Raw genomic sequence first — 20531 nt, forward strand, 5'->3', positions numbered from 1 at the left:
ATGGCAGGAAAACGTAAAATCGGGTTTTTTCTGTAGTTGTTTTACTTGGGTATGTAAGAAGTCCACATGGCCTTTACTTTGAGACTTTCATTGTTGTTCTAATCGTTTGATTCTTTGTTTAGACTTGTTTTGTACCTCAGAAATGTGAGCTCCCATAATACGGTCATTTTTTGCCATCAACTGCACTTTGGCTAAAAATTGCCATGATTCAGAACCTCGTTATCCAGCATGTAGGCAGATTCATTTCTGTGACCCCAAAGGAATTTCTTGCTCGCCTAACATCTTTGTCTATAATCCTCATGCCAATACTCCTCTGCTTCAACATTTCTTTCTTTTTAATTAGTGAAGATGCAAAAAAATTATCTAAGGTGCCATTATTAACAACACTGATAAATTGCTGAACATTTGACATACTAAAGCCATGTACAAAGGGTGATGGATTACAATTGTTGAGAGACTCAAAAGGCAAACAGTATGAACAATATAAGCAACTATTTTCTTTGTTATATGTTAGTCATTTTCTTGGGACTGAGTCATTCATAATTTTTCTTTCATACAAATTAGCATCAAATGGCAGATCATCAAGTGGCTGAAATGGATGTTCAGCAAAAGAAAATGTCAGATTTGCTTGCAATGGATATTGGAAGATTCCAGTTGATCTTTCATTTTCTTGTGTATGTTCATTTATAGGATGTGCTTCAGAAACCAAGTCATTTATGCCTGAGGACATCTGATTCCCTGTAACTAATTGAAGCTATGTGTTCAGATGTTGCAACTATAGGTAGTATACTATAGTAGCCCAAGAGAACATTAATAAGAGTAACAAAGTTGGGATGATAAACCTCAAGGTTGATGCAAGCATATATTATAGGAGACCACGAGAATTCAAAGTGATAATAAAGATGACAGATTAGTCTTACCCTACTGATGACTAGTCGTTGCGATAGTAATCCTGCTGAGTACAAGAGAGCACATATATCTAGTTCAAACACTTGGTATATGTGCTTGGTTGAGTGACCAATGGTGTGAAGCTACCATCCATAGGATTATGACTGAGTGCCTCTAAGTCAGAATCCCATCTAGGTACTGCAACGATACTGTTTGTGCTTTGCGAGTTAAAAGGCAGTGCTAGCTGGAGTTGCTTTCGTACTGTCATGGTGCGATCACTCTGGCGAGGAGGCAACTAGAATGGAAGCATCAAGGCAGCCATTGAGACTATGCAGCAGCTGCTTCCTATGCCACACCATTCAGGTGTGGTGTACAAATTTGCAATCTATCTTCATAATCAGTATTCCATAATCCTTATATCATTCTTAACCCTCCTTTGCACTCTCTCCAGCATATCAGAATCGCATCAGAAACCAGGAGATTAGACTTTTGCACAATGGTCCAAGTGAGGTCTTATCAAGACCTCGTAAAGAGGCAAAATGACATCCTTATCTTTACATGTGAAGGTTCATTTCAGCATCGCAATTGTTGATGGAGAGATACCAGAGAGTGGTTTTTTCAGGAGTGGAGTCTAAAAGATGGCTTGTGACTAGGGTGTGCCGTAGGGCTCTGTTCTTGGACCACTGCTTTTCAATTCAATTTGTTTATCAATGATATAGGTAAGGATCTGAGAGGAAGTGGTCACTTGTTTGCTGATGATGCAAAGTTGGGTAGAGCAATTGTGAGTGCACAGGATGTCAAAATTTTACAGGATGATTTGGATAGTTTGGAGAACTGGGCTAGGAAAAATAGATGTCAATTTAATGTGGCAAAGTGTAAGGTTATGCACTTTGGGGTGAAAAGAATAGCAGCAGTATATCACATTGGTGGAACCGTACTCCAGGAGATTGAGGCCAGGGATTTGGGAGTGTTGGTGGATAGGGAATTGAAGTTTAGGGGACACATTGCAAAAGTGGCTAAATCAGCTCATCAAATCACTTGGCTTCTGAAAAATACTTTAACATGCAGAGACAAACAAGTTGTTGTTCTTCTGTATCGAGCCTTGATAAGACCCCATCTGGACTACTGTGCCTGGTTATGGGCACCAGAGTTTCTTCGTGATGGGGAGGAAGTGGAGAGGATCCAGAGACAAGTGACCAAGATGATAGCAGGTCTGTGGAATGAACCTTATGAGAATAGGTTGAAGATTTGTGGGTTACAGAAATTGGTCGACAGGCAGAAGAGGGGTGATATGATTGAGACATTCAAATTACTGAAGGGTTTCTATAAGATTAATCCAGAAATTTTTGAAAATAGGACTGGTGGGAGGACTAGGGGCCATGCATGGAAGCTGGGAAAGAATGTGGTTGACAACGGTGTTAGAGCTAGTTTTTTTTACTTGGAGAGTGGTGAATGAGTGGAATAAGCTGCCAGAGTCTGTTGTGGGTGCTACGACCGTGAATGAGTTCAAGGCAAGGTATGATAGATACTGTGTGAATGTCGAATAGTTGTTCTCTTGACATGATGTTAGGGCCTCCCTCGATGAGTCTGTCGACTCCTTGGAGTTGCCTGGAATAATAATTATCTTTTGAGTTATATTTGCAATCTTTGCTACATGGCCCTGACCTTCAATTTCCTCTTTACTAACACTAACTTTAATAACTTTGAATCAAGGGGTTATTTGTTTTGTTTGATACTTACAAACTGCTGAAAGGGTCATACAGGATTTCTGTTGATGGAATGTGAGTAAGCTGGTAAAACATGACCTTCCCTTAGTAAACCCATGTTGCTCATTGCAAAGTAGAGATTTACTGTCAACCCATTTCTGAATGCGAGCCCTAACCAATTTTTCCAAAATCTTTGCCACCACCACTCCTGAGATACTAATTGGTCGATAGTTGGATACATCAGTCTTTGCACCATCCTTGTGCAATGGAATTACCATACATTCTTTCCATTCCTGTGGAATCGTCCCTGTTCTGATACTCATATTAAACAGCCTGGTCAAAGGAATAGCCAGTTCAGTTGAACACTCTTTTAGCACAAGTGCTGATATCCCATCAGTCCCTATTGCTGAATTCTTATTCAGTTTGTGCAACAGCTCTAATACCTCATCCTCATAAACCTGAATTTCTTCATCCATGAAGAGATAGCACTGAGCTCAATGTTGCATACACATGGTTTTGATTGCTTTTAATAAAATGGGCACTCAGTTGAACAACCTCTTCTGCATCTGTTACCCTCATGCCATTTGCATTTAGAAGAGTTCTTTCATATTCGTTCTTTCTTTTACTTGCATCATATCGATGGAATTCTTGCGAGTTGTCTTTAGCATGCAGAGATAGTTCCTTTTCATACTTCATCATCATCAAATTCCTGCCATGTACCCTCAAGGGGTGTATAGGATATGACAGTACTACATGAAAAAATTACATCATTACTAACTTCCTACCTACAATTTTCCTCCAAATCAGTCTGTTATTTGTCAAGACTCCAACATTATCAGGTCTTATATTTCTATCGTCTAAGGCACTTTGTACTGTATCAATCCACCTATATCTTGGTCTTCCTCTGGGTCGTTTTCCTGCCAACCTGGCAGAGAACACTTGTTTTGCTAATCTTTCCTCTCCCATTCTATTTAAGTGACCATACCATCTGAGATTAGCTCTGCTAACGCATTCCTGGATGCTGACAATGTCAAGTTCTTTCCTAATATCCTCATTTTTAATATGATATTGCCATTGATGCCATCTGTTCACGCCTCTAATCTTTCTCAGGACTCTCATATCTGCGGTCTCTAGTCTTTGGTCAAGTGTTTTACTTCTGACCCAGTTCTCAGATCCATAAGTTAAAATTGGTTTGAACACAGTCTTGTATACAGCTAATTTAGTGTTCTGACTAATTTCTTTCTTATTCCATATGAATTTATTCAATTGACTTCCCACGATACCAGCTTTGCTGATTCTGTTGTCTATTTCTATATTTAGTTTACCATCTTCAGTAAAAATTGTGCCTAAGTAGCTGAAATGTTTTACTTGTTCCACAGGTTCTCCATTCACAACACAGTTGACATTTTCAATGATTCTGCCTATTTTCATTGTCTTAGTGTTTTTATTGCTGACCTTCATACCATATCTATTACAACAGCTATTCAATTTAGTCAGAGAATCTTGCAGACTTGTAGCGGATTTATTTAGAAGTATAACATCATCCGCATAAAGCAAAGAGCTGACATTAACATCTCCAATTTTGATATCAGGTTTAATACCACATTCCTTCATAATGTGATCCATATAGATAATGAATAACAGAGGGGATAATGTACATCCTTGTCTCACACCAGATTTAACATTAAACCATCTTCCTGTACTTCCTTCAATTCTAACTGCTGACTCACAACTCAAATAAAGACTAAGTATTGCTTGATATAATGCCCCATTGACACCATATAACTGCAGCGTATTGAATAGCTTCTCTCTTGGCACCTTGTCATATGCCTTTTCCAAATCGACAAAACTCAAATACAGATCTTTGTTATATTCCCATGCTTTCTCGACTATTTGTCGTAAAGTGAAGATCTGATCCTGACAGCCTCTATTTGGCCTGAATCCAGCTTGTTCTTCACCAAGCTTTTCTTCCACAATTCTTCTCAACCGTTTCTCAAGTATACTTGCATAGATCTTGCCAGGAACACTCAGTAGGGAAATACCTCTGTAATTCTCACATTCAGTTTTATTTCCCTTTTTATATATGGCTATTATGAGAGCTCTACTCCAATCATCGGGAATTCGTCCCTCTGTCCAGGCTTTCTGAACTATGCAGTGCAGCCACTGTAAGACTCATATACCACCATACTTCAGCATTTCTGGTCGAATATCATCTACTCCTGCTGCCTTTCCACATTTCAAGCCTTTGATGGCTTTTTCTACTTCAAGTATGGATATGTATTCCTGACTGCATGCCTGGTCAGTGTTTTTTATCAACGTGCTGTCATCACTGCTTGTTTCATTTAGCAGTTTTTCAAAGTAATTACTCCATACTTCAAGGATATCTTTTTCTCCTGTTTTCATTTCACCTTTATCATCTCTAATTCCTTTTACAGCACTCTTTCCTCCATTCCTAAGCTTCTTCAACAACCTCCAGAATATTTTGCCACCTTCTTGATATTTATTTTCTATATTCTTGCCAAAGTCCTCCCATGACTTTTGTTTAGCTAGTTTTACACACTGTTTAGCTTTCTTACATTTGTCTCTATATTCTGTAAGAGTAAAAGCTGACTTATTTGCCAGGAACTTTTGATATGCTTTCTTCTTTTCCTTCACTGCCTCTTTAACTTCCTGTGTCCACCAGGGAGTTCTGATTTTTTTATCTTTGCACACAACCTCACCACATGCCTCTCTGGCAGAATCAATCAATGTTTCCTTCAGAGTTTGCCACTGAATCTCCAAGGTTTGATTCCTGTTCTCAAACTCTTTACTTAGGCTTTGCTTTCCATACAACAGTTGTGACTATTCTAGCTCGGTGCATTATAATTTTCATAATGCACATGGTATTCTTTCCATATCATCCTTTTCTTACAAATCTCTTGCTTAATAAGATTATACATCCCTCTGACTCCTACTCTATTTATTCTTCAAACTCTTGGGACACACTGATATCGCATCATTTAAGTATTGTTTAAATGCTCCCCATGCATTGCTGATATTTGTCCCATCCATCAACCGATCCCATTCCACTCAACTTAGTTTACTCCTCAGTTAGTCATAATTTCCTGCTTTGTAGTCACTGCATGATCACTGTTATCAATCGGAGGCAGAATAGTGAAGTCCTTAACTGAAATGACCTCTGACACTATAATCAAATCTAACACTCTTTGACCTAGAGTTCCTTCTTTCACATGCTGCTTGAGGAAGTTGTCCTGCAAAGCTCAATAAGTGCATTTTCATTCTTCTCATGAGGTTGTACTGCTACCCAATCAATATTTGGATAATTAAAATCTCCTATAATGATTACTCTTCTCGGGCTCATCTTGTCTATTTGGTACTTACCTTACTTTCTGAGTCTGGAACACCAATCATATCCTCTCCCTCCAAAAAAACAACTGTTTGTATCCCCTTGTCATTGACTGTCAGAACATCATCCGTGGAACACACATCATTTAGATTTGGGCAACATAAGATGTTCGTCAGTTTGGACATCTCCGCAGTCACAGCTGTCATCTGCATAACTCCATTTCATCAGATTACCTCTGCATTTGGACACTCCCACTCTAAGATGGTTCAGAGTCCTCCAGGTGCTGTAGGGTAGGTGATATCCCTCGATTAACTCTACCTTAATTATGGGGACTTCTTGAAGTTGAACCGATTCTCTCCATAGAACAAGGTGTCACTCCTGAGGTTTATGGATCAATGGTTTTGTTCTTTGCATAAAACTACGCCTCGATTTGAGTCGAGAGGCAGTGATGATATGGCCATTGGGTGTCTTTCATCTGTCATCCGCTTTTTTCTCTCCATCTCACTGGCCACTTGACGTCTTATGCCTAGTGGCGCTATGCCTGCTAAAGGATACAGCTTGTTGACTGGGGTTGGTCTTAGGCATCCGGTTATGATCCTAGTGGTATCATTTAAAGCCACATCCACGTGTTTCGCATGGGCGATGCTTCCCACACTGGGGCAGCGTACTCCCCTTCAGCAAAACAAATGCCAGAGCTATCGAACGAAATACCTCTGGTTGAGCTCCCCACGTCGTGCCGGTCATTTTTCTTGGGTAGATTTTTCCTTTTAGTTCCTGGCAATACATCTTATATGACAAGGTACGATCCAGCTTATCTCCAAGGTATTTGGGGTTGCTGCAGTGTTCGAGGCAGTTTTCTCTCCAGACAACGTTTAACTGACATTTTGCTTCCCTATTGCGCAGATGGAAAGTGCAAACCTGGGTCTTGTTTTGGTTAGGCTTCAGGCTATTGGTCTCATAGTAAGTGGAATGTATTTCTAAGGCTTTTGTCAACCTCTTCTCAACTTCTTCAAACTCCTTGCTTGACTGCATATGGCCATGTCGTCGGCATAGATAAACCTCCTCACTTGTGGGTGGGTTGGCTGCTGATCTTTAGTATAAATGTTGTAGAGCATCAGGGCCAATATGCTGCCTCGAGGTAAACCATTCTTCTGGTTTCTCTATCTGCTCTTCTTTCCTTGCAAAGTTACATAGAATCATCGAATCTGGAGCATGGTTTTAACTACATTCATGAGGTGAAAATCTTTCGTTGTTTGGTACAGCTTGACCAACAGTTTCTTGTGATTAACAGTATCATATGCTGCTGAAAGATCAATAAAAGCTGCTCCGGTCACCTTCTTCTCATAGTCATCTTCAATTTGCTGCATGAGATTCAGAATTTGGCCACAACAGGACTTTCCTTGACGAAAATTTGCTGCTATTCTTTCCAGAATCATTTGTTCAAAAGCTTTATTCAAGTGGCAGAGGAGAAACAGGACGAAAATTCTTAGACTCTGTAAGTTCCTTTCCTGGTTTAAGTAAAGCTACCACTTGAGCTTTCCTCCATAATTTGGGCAACTGTAGAGATTCTATGCACTTATTCATCAATTTCACCAGCCATTGGATGGTTACCAGACTGAAATGCTTCATCAATTCTGTCCGAATGTTGTCTGGGCCAGCAGCTCTATTCTCTTTCAGGTGACATAGCTTTTCTTAGTTCTTCTATGGAGAACGGAGAGGCTAATAAATTAGTCTCAGCTTCTTTAATGCACATAAGATTGGATTTCGATATCTTTTTGTCTGTCCTGCCATTCAATAATAGCTGGTGAGCAATCTGGTTTGGTGTAACCTCTGTTACGTAAGCTGGAGTTTTAGTTTGGTCGTTGCTTAAATTCTTCATCAGTTTCCATGCTCGTCTGCTGTTCTGTTTCATATCCAAATCCTTCAGTAGCTTCACCCATCTCTTCTTTCTACCATCTGTGAGTTTGTCCATCAGTTTTTTGCCCCTCAATTGTCTACAGTGAAAGGATCCTTGTCATATCTGATTTTATATTCTTTTAGTTGTTCTGTCTGGTCTTCATTAAGCCCAGTTATGTATTGAGTTCTGTACCCTCGTGGTATGTGCTGCCGAGATACTATTTTCATGGTATTCATCAACTCTTCATAGTTACTTGGATCCGCTTCAAGAGTGTTTACTGTCTGAGTTCCTTCGCAAATTCGTCCCATCTATGCTGGGACAGGTCTATTCTGGGTTCTTGGTATCGGCTCTTCTACTATCTTCATCGCTTGCATGGCTACTTGTTCACTAATAAAGATGTTGTCTGGATTATAGCCTCTTCTCCATCTTCCACTATTGAATGATGGTCTTAACTTGGGATTATGGATCAGCTTCAGTCCTCTCTCAGCCAAATTTTCCAGCTCAGCACCATTCCTGTCAGTCATTTTGTAGCCCCATGTTAAACTCTGATAATTAAAGTCTCAGAGTATTATTTTAACCTTCTGGGCATTATAGTTGGCAGGTTTTTTGAAGACGAAATCTTCATTAGGTGGCTTATATACCGATGTGATTGTTGTAGGACTACTTGATCTCGATGGTTAATATCTCTATATTATTATGGTATGTCATATGTATAGATTTGATATCCAAGTCTGATTTAGCAAATATAACACTACCATATTGCTCGTGTGGTCTCTCGGCTACTAATTTCATACGATGAATTTTTGGTCTTCTGCTATTTACTCCTCGGTGTGTCTCCTGGATAACTAAAACATCACATTTGTGTGTGTGTCGCACATGTCTGCTAATAAAACTTGCTTTTCGGATGAGAGTCCTTCAATATTTATTGAAGTCTTCTTAAAAACTGGCCTTGAAGAAAGCTGATTTATAGTTCACATGATTGTCCCGGTAGCTGAAGGATTAGCCATTGAATTTCAACAGGGTATGGCCAATTTTGAATTTCGAGTGATTGCCTTTATGTATCGCACAATCTGAGGAGGCTCCTTCAATGTACCCCGTCTATTTGGTGATGCATTTCATCGCTAGCAGCCAATTCACCAGGTCTGTAACAACATCCCTGTATGTAATTGATCTTGTTAGATTCCACCTCACACCAGATGACTTCAAACTCACTGCTACATAAAATACTGTTAGTAGTACAACAATCATGTCTCAACTATAACTGGATTCAAGTCATCAGATATCATTAGCAGCATGGCCTTTCATCTCCTATCCTCTATCTTTCCTAAAAATAGTGTACCATTTACATTCAGTGCCTGTTAGTATGTCTGATTCTGATAGCCATGTCTCAATGCCTACATTCTGAGTCCCAACAGATTGACCAAGGCAACAAAATCTACCCTTTTTTCCTGATATTTCTAGCATTCGTGTACAGACACAATCTATCTGCATGTTCTTTTGTATACTCTTGATTGCAGTCTGCATGACACGTTTGAACAACTTGCAGATCTGTATTCTTCTTTATTGCCTTATATATGTAGACACCTTTGCACACGTTTATCATAGAAATGCACAACATTTCTATGATAAAGTCCATTCCCATCATTCATCATACGTTTACTGGACATCCACGGATGCCATATGGTCACTCTAGTGCTCGGTGATGTGCCACACCAGGCCTTGTCATGTAGTCCTGTTGTTTGCTTTTCTGGAGGTTTCAACTCCAGAAAATCAAACAACAGGATCTGAAGATCACTCACTCACTCCATCCATTGATCAGACTGACAGTCTACCCTTCCTGTTTTTCTAGGAACTTTACCTTCTATTCCTGTTCTGAGAAGTCATCCTTCCAAAATGTTTTAACTTTCTTTTTTCGATATTCTTCTGATCTTTTCTAACACCCATTCATTTGTATGCCTTTCTGTATATGATATCCTTAAGCCTTTTGTAACACCACATCTCAAAAGCAACTATTCTTTTCTTATCTGACTTCTTTAGGTTCCAAGTCTCGCATCCATAAGTCGCTGTTGGAAAAACAATTGTAACTGTATCCAAAATCCTCAACTTTGTTCCCATTTAGTCAATCCTTCCAGATTTTAGACAAGTCTCTGTTTTAGCCATTCCTAAGCTTCTTCTGAACAGCAATTCTTCACATTAATAATGGATCCCAGGTACTGAAACTTGCTGACTTCCTCAATTCTTTATTCATTAAGGTACACTTGTTTCTCAAGAGCTTCCCTGTTGATATTTCCTTTGAGAACCATAATCTTTGTCTTGCTAAGATTAAGTTGAAGTCCTCTGTTATTACTGATCTTGTGAACTTTATCAAGAATTTGTCGTAGTTCTTCCTTATCATTATAGAGGAGTACAGTATCATCAGCATTATCTCAGATTACTCATCAATTTATCTCCTATCCTAATTCCTGTCTTGAGCTTATCCAATGCTTCATGCATGATGTCATCTGCATATATACTAAACAAGTGAGGAGAAAGTAAACATCCTTGCTTAACTCCTTTTCCAACCTGAAGCCAATCAGTCAACCCAACATCTGTTCTTACTGTGGCTTCTTGCTCCCTGTACAAGTTGGCTATCAATCTGATAGTGTGTTAAGGAAAACCCATTCTTTTCATTACTTCCCACAGTTTCACATGCTGAACACTGCCAAAAGCTTTAGAGTAATCTAAGAAACACATTACCAGAGGGAGTCTGAATTCTTTATACTTTTTTATGATCTACCTTAAGGCATAGGATCAGATCTCTTGCCCTTGCCTTTCCTAAAACTTGCTTGTTCCTTGGGCATCTCTGCAACAACTTTGGCCTTAATCCTATTTAGCATGATCTTCAATGAAATTTTGCTTGCATGAGATATTAAACTAATAGTTCTATAGTTGTTACAATTCATATCCTGTCTCCCATATCCTTGTAATCAATCTGGGAAATATACTTATTCCCTCATCCCCTGTGGCCTTAATTAACTCTGCTGGGATTCCATATGCACCTGGGGGCCTTATTGCTGTTAAGCTGCTTAACTGCTGTTTCAACTTCATGCCTAAGTGGAAGAGGTTCCAAATCAGAATTTTCTTGGTGAGAGGACTCCTCCAAATATTCTTTATCCACTCTATTGTGCAGTTCCTCATAGTATTTTTTCATCTTTTTTTGCTTTCCAATTCTTTTGTTTAGTAATGCTCCTTTCCTGTCTTTGATGAAATTCACTTTGAGCTTAAACTTGTGCCTTAGATCACGAACTAAATAAAACATCCTTTTATAATTGTACCTCTTCATCTGTAACTCTATCTCTTCACATTTATTAGTATAGAACTTTCCTTGTCCTGCTTGATGGCTCTTCTGACTTCTCTATGTAATCTCTTATATTCTTCAGTCCCTGTGTCTATGTTTTTCAAGTTGCCTTCTTTTGATTAGTTCCCATGTTGAATCTGATATCCATGGGTCTCTTAGTCTTCTTATTGGGCTGAGCTATTTCTTGGCAGTATCCTATATTATCACCTTGACTCCTTCCCAAAGTGTATCTGGTGAGTTCTCCTCACTGGTTTTCAAAAAAATCATCTAGCAGAGTCTGTTTCTTCTATGAATCCACTAGGAATTACTCTAACATCCAATCTAGCACATGCCCGACTTTGAAGTTTTCAGTCTTAGTCTTACTTTGGCTCTTACCACAATCTGCTCCAGGACAAGTATGCACATCAGAGATGCTTGTCATCCATTGCTGGAGAGCAAGGATGTAATCAATCTGGTGCCTTAACCTATCAATGTTAGATATCCAAGTATAGGTCTGTCGTGGGTGTTTCCAATAACTGCTTTCAGAAATACACATGACAGACCTATTTTAGCTAACATAATTTGCCCATGCTAACAACAGATTAGTTATGTTAGCATGGGCAAATTCCAACAGTCTTTCACCACAGGTGTTACGTTCACCCAGACCAAACATGCCACACTCCCGCCTAACTGTCATACTTTTTCCCACTTTTGCATTTAAGTTCCATAAGATGTAAAGTATATCTTTCCTTGGTAGGCCATCCAAAACAGTCTGGTTTCTAAGAATTCCTCACTCTCTTCTTCAGGCCTATTCATGTGGGGTGCATAAACTACCACAATTAATAAATGGGTAGGCTGAGCCTTAAGTCTAATAGAAAGTATCCTAGTAGCAAGGCTTATACATTGGTCAGATATAACTGGTAATTAGTTTACGGAATTAACAACGCATATAAAGTATATTAATTAAAGGTAACTTTAATGAATAACTTCTATATTTTGGCAACATCACCTTGCCATCTTCAGGAACATAAAGATATGGTATGTGCACGCAGGCACTAATACAAAGCAAATGAGGAAGAAAGCAAGAAATTAATATTGTTTCTAAAGTCCTAATGGTGCCCTCTTGCAGGCTAATTTGGTAGTCTTGGCAGTTGGGCTGAAGTTCTCATAATGTAAGTCTCCCAAATTTGGGGTAGTTTCATGCACCCAAATTTGTTGAGGTTAGGAACGTTTTTTAGAGCTGCTGAAGATTCTTTGAATAATCTTTCGTATTTAAACTTGCTGCGATGAATTATTTTTGTTTTCTTCCAACGAATTTTATGGTGGGTATCTAAGGCATGGTCTGCCAGCGCAGAGCGGCTGTACTGGTGAAACCGGATGTAGTCTTGGTGTTCTGAAATCCTGATATTTGTTGTTCTGCCTGTTTGGCCAAAGTAGGACAATTTGCAGCTGCAAGTGACCTAGTATACACCAGGTAGGTCTAGGGGAAGTGGTTGGTCTTTGGTAGAGCGGATAAGGGATGCCAACTTTTTATATGGTTTGTAACAGGAAGTAAGGTCATATTTTTTGAAGATATTGGTTATTTTCTCAGAGGTGCCCTGGATGTAGGGGATGGTGATAGACTTGGTGTAATCTTTATTGTGGAGGGGGGGGGGGGGGGTTGTGGTTTACTGGTTTTAGTATTTTTTGGATTTTTTTGGGGTTATAGCCATTGGCTAAGAAAGTGAGGATGTGGTTTAGTTCAGTAGTTAGGACCTTGTCATCTGAGCAGATTAATTTTGCCCTGTTATATAGTGTTTTTATAACCCCATTTTGTGGGTGGGGGGGGGACTGCTGGTGAATGTATCTGCCAGTATGGGTGGATTTTCTGTGAACAGAGAAAACCAAAGATCCATCAAGCTGGCAGGTGATTAAAGTGTCTAGGAAGGGGAGGGTGTTGTTTTCCTCTTTTTCTAAGGTGAACTGGACTCTGGGGTGTTGGTTGTTTAAGTGTGTTAGGAAGGAGTGGAGTGTGTCTGAGCCATGTGGCCAAATAGCAAACACATCATCCACATAACGAAGCCAAGTAGTGGGTTTTTGTGGGGCGGAGTTGAAGGCTTTCTCTTCAAATGCCGCCATAAAGAAATTGGCCAAGGGTGGGGAAAACGGTGAACCCATGGCTGCCCTCTCTATCTGTTTGTAGAACTTTCCTTGCCAAACGAAATAGCCTGAGTTCATTGTGAACTGAAATAGGGCTGAGATATCGGGAGGAAACTTGGCTTGGATGAGCTCTAGGGTTTCTTTGAGTGGGACATTAGTGAATAGGGAGGAGACGTCAAAACTGACCATTATGTCAGTGTGTTGGAGTGCGAGGTTTTCTATACTGGCTTTAAAGTGGGCTGAGTTTTTTATGTGTGATGGTGTGTTGCCAGTGTAGTGTGTGAGCATTTTAGCTAAATGTTTGGCTAATTTATGTGGGGGAATCAATGCCATCCACTATGGGATGCAATGGCACATTTTGTTTATGTATTTTTGGGAGTCCATATAATCGGGTGCGGGGGGGGGGGTCTAGAGTTATAAGGTTTTAGTTTGTTGGTGACTTCCACAGGCCAAGAAGTGACCTTCTTAAGGAGTCTGTGGAGAGTTCTAATCTGAGAGCTGGTCAGATTATATTCACTGGAGAGGTAAGTTATACGTTCTAGTACTAAAGCAGTTAGCTTACCTTTGTAGTCTTTTTGATTGAGCACCACAGTGGAGTTTCCCTTATCTGCCGTGGTGATTACTATTTCTTTTTTTTTTTTTTTTGTTTTTCAATTCTTGTAGGGCTGCATATTCGTTTTTGGATAAGTTGGTTTTTCGAGGTTTGGCTTTAGTGAGCACACAGACTACATCCAGTCTAATGTTGTTGGCGATATTGTTAGGCAGGTTGCGAATCCCACGTTCTATCTGGATCATGATTTCTTCGGCAGGTATTCTTTTTGGAGCTAGGGTGAAATTGTGACCACGTGAAAATGCGGTGAGTGCTTCAGGCTTTAAAACTGCCGACGAGAGGTTGACTACAGTGTTGAGTGGTGGCTGTGGTAAGGAAGTAGAATTCTTTGTCAGGTTTTCGTATTTTTTCGAATTCTTTTTTTGCCAATGCGCTTCAGACGTCATAAAGTATAGACCATAGATCACGGCTGAGTGTATCCGAAAGCTCTTCCTCTAGCGCCCGTAAGGTTTTGTTTTCGTTGCCAAGGAGAACGCGCGTCGCAGTGATTTGTTCTCTTAACAGGGCGAAGCTAGTGCGATTATAAATGCACAGAGCTTTCTCGGAAGTAAAACGGTGCTTCAATTTACACAATTAGGGATCACTTTGTTATCCCGGCAGCGTTTTAGGAACGTCAGACGATTTATTTGCCTCGATATCTTCAACCTCAATTTGCCGTATTTGACGGGCCTTACGTGCTATAGCATCTCCGTGGATGATCACGATTCTAGCAGCAAGGCTTATACGTTGGTCAGACATAACTGGTAATTAGTTTATGGAATTAACAACGCATATAAAGTATATTAATTAAAGGTAACTTTAATGAATAACTTCTATATTTCGGCAACGTCACATTGCCATCTTCAGGAACATAAAGATATGGTATGTGCACGCAGGCACTAATACAAAGCAAATGAGGAAGAAAGCAAGAAATTAATATTGTTCCTAAAGTCCTAATGGTGCCCTCTTGTGGGCTAATTTGGTAGTCTTGGCAGTTGGGCTGAAGTTCTCATAATGTAAGTTTCCCAATGGCCATGGTCTCCCAGACCATGCCTTAGATACCCACCATAAAATTCGTTGGAAGAAAACAAAAATAATTCATCGCAGCAAGTTTAAATACGAAAGATTATTCAAAGAATCTTCAGCAGCTCTAAAAAACGTTCCTAACCTCAACAAATTTAGGTGAATGAAACTACCCCAAATTTGGGAGACTTACATTATGAGAACTTCAGCCCAACTTCCAAGACTACCAAATTAGCCCGCAAGAGGGCACCATTAGGACTTTAGGTACAATATTAATTTCTTGCTTTCTTCCTCATTTGCTTTGTATTAGTGCCTGCGTGCAGATACCATATCTTTTTGTTTCTGAAGATGGCAATGTGACGTTGCCGAAATATAGAAGTTATTCATTAAAGTTACCTTTAATTAATATACTTTATGTGTTGTTAATTCCGTCAACTAATTACCAGTTAAGAAAGTATTCTATCGTTAACAGGGTTATAACCAAGAAGGCTTCTTTCCTGAGCTGTATTCAGTATCACAGCTACCCCATGATGCTTTGAGTCACCACCTGAGTAAACAACTAGCTTCTTCAAAAGACAGGATAATTCATGTCTTTTGAAGTGACCTTCTCCATTCCATCTGGTCTCTAATTCCCAGGATGTGAATTTTTTACTTATCCATCTCTTTACAGACAATCTCACCCATGTCTAGACCCTGAGCATTCCGTGTACCTATGTAAAATTCCCTTCTAAGATTAATCCTGTACCTTCTGTATTGCTCATTTGCAATATCACTGACCTTTGTTTGAGACTGTAATATACTTCTCGAACAGGACTCTCTGCCTAATCCCTGAATGCAGCTCTGATTATTCTGTGCGACAACCGATGCAGCATGAGATGTATTATAAGGCAGAACCATATTAGCATTTTGGAGGTGAAGTCACTGCAAGGAGAAAGTGGTAGGGTTACAGAGGCCCTTTCCCCATAAGATGAAATAGCAAAATAGGAAAGATTCACCCCTAGCCCTTGAATACTCCAATAGCATATGGGTGAAGGAGCAAGAAGAGAAGAAAGAAGGGGAAAGGAAAAGGAGGAGCCAGTCTACAGAGATACCTGATGTTAGACCATGCCCTACTTCATGTTGATTACATGAAGTAGGGCATGGTCTAACATCAGGTACCTCTGGTTTGCCAAGCCATACTCTCAAAAGTGAACCCTTGAGGAATTCCCATAATTTACATAGTTATATAACATTGTTGCTCTTATGCTCGCATTCTCAACATTCCTCCCTTTATAACTTAGTTTCCCTGATTCTGTGTCTTGGGTCTCATACCATTTATTAGTTTTAAAAGACTCTTGATACCAAATGCATTCAGGTGCAGGCTGTCCTTTTTTTACAAATCCAATCTTCCCTCAAACTTACTGCACACATCAGAAATCCTGCATCAATTCCTTCATTCTACACAGCCTATGCATCGAATCGTTTGTCATTATAGCCCTTCTTCTTAATTTATTTTTATCATATTGATAAAATACTGACGATCTTCACTCTTTGCTCTCACCTCTTCCAACAACCCTTTCATGTCCTCTCTCATACTGAATCTGTCACTAGTTAAGTCATTAGTACCTACTACAATTAAGATTTTGTTTACTTCTCTTTCTGTTTTTGAATTGTTTCCTTTATATTCTTAATTTTCGTTCCAGGAAAACTCAGTTATAACTTGCTCATCAATAGCATGCTTTATTATATAGTTTTCAAAAAAAAAAGTATATGAAAATATTTCATTAGCTTGTGGAGTTAACTTCTACATTATTTTTGGTCTACAATTTCTTCAGATATTTAATATTTATAAAATTTCATTACAACAGTTGTTCTTAACATGCACATGTTGTGCAAGTATGCTTAGTTATACCTTATTCCCTCCTGCACGTATGCATGTTTCCTTACCTTTTTACCCTTGACCCTTTAGAGAGAGAGTGTGGAGAATGCTGATGCAAGCGATGAAGAGGTTGAAGATCATAACAGTAAAGAAATCCATGAATGCCCAGTATCAGTAGCACACTTGGTAAGAGACAAAAACATTTTTTAATTCACTTAATTTTGTTGCTCCTATTTTAATATAGGCTACTTTTATGACTACTTTTTTATCTTTTAATATTGAGTTCTCCATATATTCATGTTTATTCAAATATATATTAGCTTATTTCATAAGTGTTTTTGCAATTTGTGAATTGGACGTAGAAGTTCCTTTCCATATCGTCTTCTGCTAATTTAAGCACTTTGCGTTATCATTGTTTTGCCTGTGTAAGTATATATGAAAGGTAACTCTTCAATGTTTGAAGAAATCTGCTAGTCATGTTTATAAACATTATTTTGGTATGCCATGAGAGATCTTGTACATTTCCCTAAGCCTGTTCTGCCTGAACATGCTTAGGAAAGTGCTTGTGAAATTAGTACTTAGCAAGAAAGCATTCACTGTGAAAAAACTAAGAAAGAGATAATGATTTAATAGTTGAGATAAATGTCTGTGCATGTGCACGTGCTCACACACATTCTAGTTCAACCCCAAAAATATGTTAGCCTAAGTACCTCCTATCGTGAACTAAAAGCTGGTTTACTTCATACAGACATGTAGATCAGGAACCATCTGTTTAGAAAAACACAGTCATACATCTGCAATCACAACTATTCGATCTGGCCTTGCAGACCATGTTTTGGATACGACCAAAAAGATTTCATGGAGAAAATCATGATGCTCCACTGTAAAATCGTGTATAGAAGGAATTTTATATAAAACTACTTTTATATCGATTTTACTGGTAAACGAAATTTCAGTAATAATACTTGTGATTTAATAGCAAAATTTTTTGTTTAGTAAATTGGAAATATTATTTTTGTGAATTACTGGATATTGTAACTGACAAAAGTTCTTGTAAAAGAAAATAGGTGTAAAATAATTTGTCCCAGACAACGATAATTCCAGACAGATTATTGTATTAACGTATGACCTGCGGCAACTACCATCACGAAGGTCAACATTGCATGGGGGTTTCCCCCTTAATGCAATATCCGAAAAGAGGTGGCTGGGCAGAACATCAAAATACCCAGGGGACTACAACATGAGCGAACCCAAGGTCATCAGAACCAGATAGAGGGTTGCTAGTCGATACGGGAACGTTTTAGAGTTGGTTCTGGAGCATTCTAGAGTCAGTTCCGGAGTTGAGTTCTTGTGGTAAAGTGAGAAGCGACGAAGTCAGCGAGGGTCAAGGAGCTACTGAGGCATGATGTATGCTATGGTAATGGAGTTTTGCTAAGCATCGTGGAAGATGATTCATAATCGCCAACAGAGACCTGCATTCCAGACGGTAGATCCAGAAGAGAGACGCAACTAAGTTAAGTTGTCTTAAAAGAAATTAGATAACGGATTTTCATGCCAAATTCCTGATGTTCAGAGGAGATCTCACAAATCCCGGAGAAGGTACCCGAGTGCAGTGCTGAAGTCGGACGGTAATAGAAGGAAGTGATTTCAGGGATCATTCAGAAAAGACCAGACATCTGTACAAAATAAGATCTTTCCATTATTTTAGCTAGAGACAAGATTGTGACGGTTTTTTATTTAAGGGTATTGTTTTTTATATTTGAGGACTTTAGGCCATATGCTGATGTTTGAATTGTTTTGTTATGTGAGAGAAAACCTAGCTTAAATCTAAGGTGAAACATCATGCTTAATATTGTAGTTATTACCTAAGCCTGCAAATATTTATGTGAGAATGATCAGAGTATAACTAAGTGCTACCAAGGGTAAAAATATAGACACATGGTCTAACTAGAATTGTTTATGTTGAGGGACTAAATGTAAACGGAGTTATGAGTTGTTAATTGAAGCATAGGAGCTAATTTAATTGGAATTTAGTATTGACCTTTTGTACATTTCTTTGATGATAAATAAATTTTTTCATGTTTAAATAACTCGTCTGATATTTCTATTTCCAATGCACTATTCATTAATTCGAATCTGTGTGCCTTAAGGTAGATATTGCCATGACTGTAGATTAGAAAGGTTAAGCTGCTAGATTTATTTATTGTTAAGAAAGTGAAGGTTCCGTGTGTTTTTCTTCAGAGGGATTTTCATCTCCTATCCACAAATTTTGGTGGTGCAGCTAGAAATCAAATTTTCCAAAATTCAAATTAGAAATATACCAGTAGATCAGACAAAGAGATTGGCTCCAGCCCGAGGCACTTTCTTTGTTCTAAAGGTTTTTCACACGTGAGCCTTAATATTTGCGGCCCTAAGATAAAAGTTAAAATGAGATGATGTAGAATTTTACAAAGGCAAAATCCATTGTGAATATCCCCACACAGGTTTGAGTCCTGTTGGCTGCGCCATTGTAAAAATATGTAAATCTTTGGTTGTTTTATTTAGTTATTTTATTAAATCTTTATCAAATTCAGTTCTTATCAAATCCTTAAATCTTGTCGTCTGCTGTGCTTTGTAAAATTCTATGTTACCTCATTTTAACTTTTAGGGCTGCAAATATTAAAGCTCACATGTGAAAAACTTTTGTTGTATTTAAAGCTGTTCTTTCGTTTGTTGCATTGTTGGGAGAGTGCGTGCTAGCAGCATCACGTGAACGCCAGTACATGATTACGACTGAATAACTATCTGGGACTGTAAGTAGCTCAAGTTATTATTTAGATGTTCAGGATTGAAGATGATTTCCCTAGATTCTACGATTTTTCTCTCCCAGCGGACTGTTATGACTTGGGTTCTCATCATTAGGATCAGCTGAGAAATGGGTATGGCTTGATAAGGCACTGGCTCGCTGTCTCTTGTAAGCAATGTCCCTCATGTGCTCCACCATACGTAATTCAGTAGATTTGTCCGTCTGGCCAAAATAAGGAATATCACAATCGCACCATATTTTGTACACACCAGGATATTTAAGATGATTATGACAAGGTTTTGGATGGTTTATTAAGGAGCGGATTTTTGGAAGTGGAGTGAACAAAGTTCTGATATTGTATTTTCTTAGAACCTTGGCTAATTTTTGTGAAACTGAACTTATGTAAGGAATAGATATATTGCCTTTAAATGTATTTATTCTGTGTGATGACTAGGAGGATTAAGAAGGAATTTTTCAATAATTCTTTCAGAATATCCATTAAGTATGAAAGAAGTTTTCAGATAGTTGATTTCTTTTTGAAGTTCATTTGGGTCATCAAGAAGAGAGTGTGCTCTATGTCCCAAGGTAGAAATTATTCCACGTTTCTGGGGAGGAATGTGATGGGACTGATTATGAAGATATCTGTTGGTATATGTAGGCTTTCTATACATCAATTTTAAGTTTACCAGAAGAGTGGGTCAATTTTACATCTAGAAAAGGCAGGGAACTATCAGTTTCAAGCTTGGCTGTGAACTTTATACTTGGATGTCGACTATTGAGATGTTACAGGAAATCCATTAGGGAATCATGTCCATGGTTCCAAATGAGGAAAATGTCATCCACATAATGTTTTTAAACTACTTTAGGTGTTAAAGCAAAGGAAGAGATAGTCTTGGCTTCAAAATCCTCCAACTAAAATTTGCAAGAACAGGGGATAAAGGATTATCCATCGCCCGACCATGATTTCGCTTGTATATAGTATCT

The 20531-nt window shown here is 38.7% G+C and overlaps 1 protein-coding gene across 14 annotated transcripts in view; it reads left to right on the forward strand.

The window, feature by feature from the left end:
• The window catches only part of LOC150095389 (uncharacterized), a 613991-nt gene that overhangs the window by 183457 nt on the left and 410003 nt on the right, over positions 1-20531 (forward strand). For 12 of the 14 annotated variants that reach the window (XM_090410424.1, XM_090410425.1, XM_090410414.1 and 9 more), the window contains one exon: positions 16853-16948. The exons of the other annotated variants lie outside the window; for them this stretch is intronic. In XM_090410424.1, the coding sequence (XP_090266550.1) occupies positions 16853-16948 (96 nt within the window). The remainder of the gene's footprint in view (positions 1-16852; positions 16949-20531) is intronic. 14 annotated transcript variants of the gene reach the window in all.

Source organism: Typopeltis vanoorti, chromosome 20 (assembly GCF_054136105.1).
Source record: "Typopeltis vanoorti isolate ZY-2024b chromosome 20, IOZ_Tvanoo_1.0, whole genome shotgun sequence".
Lineage (NCBI taxonomy): Eukaryota > Metazoa > Arthropoda > Arachnida > Uropygi > Thelyphonidae > Typopeltis > Typopeltis vanoorti.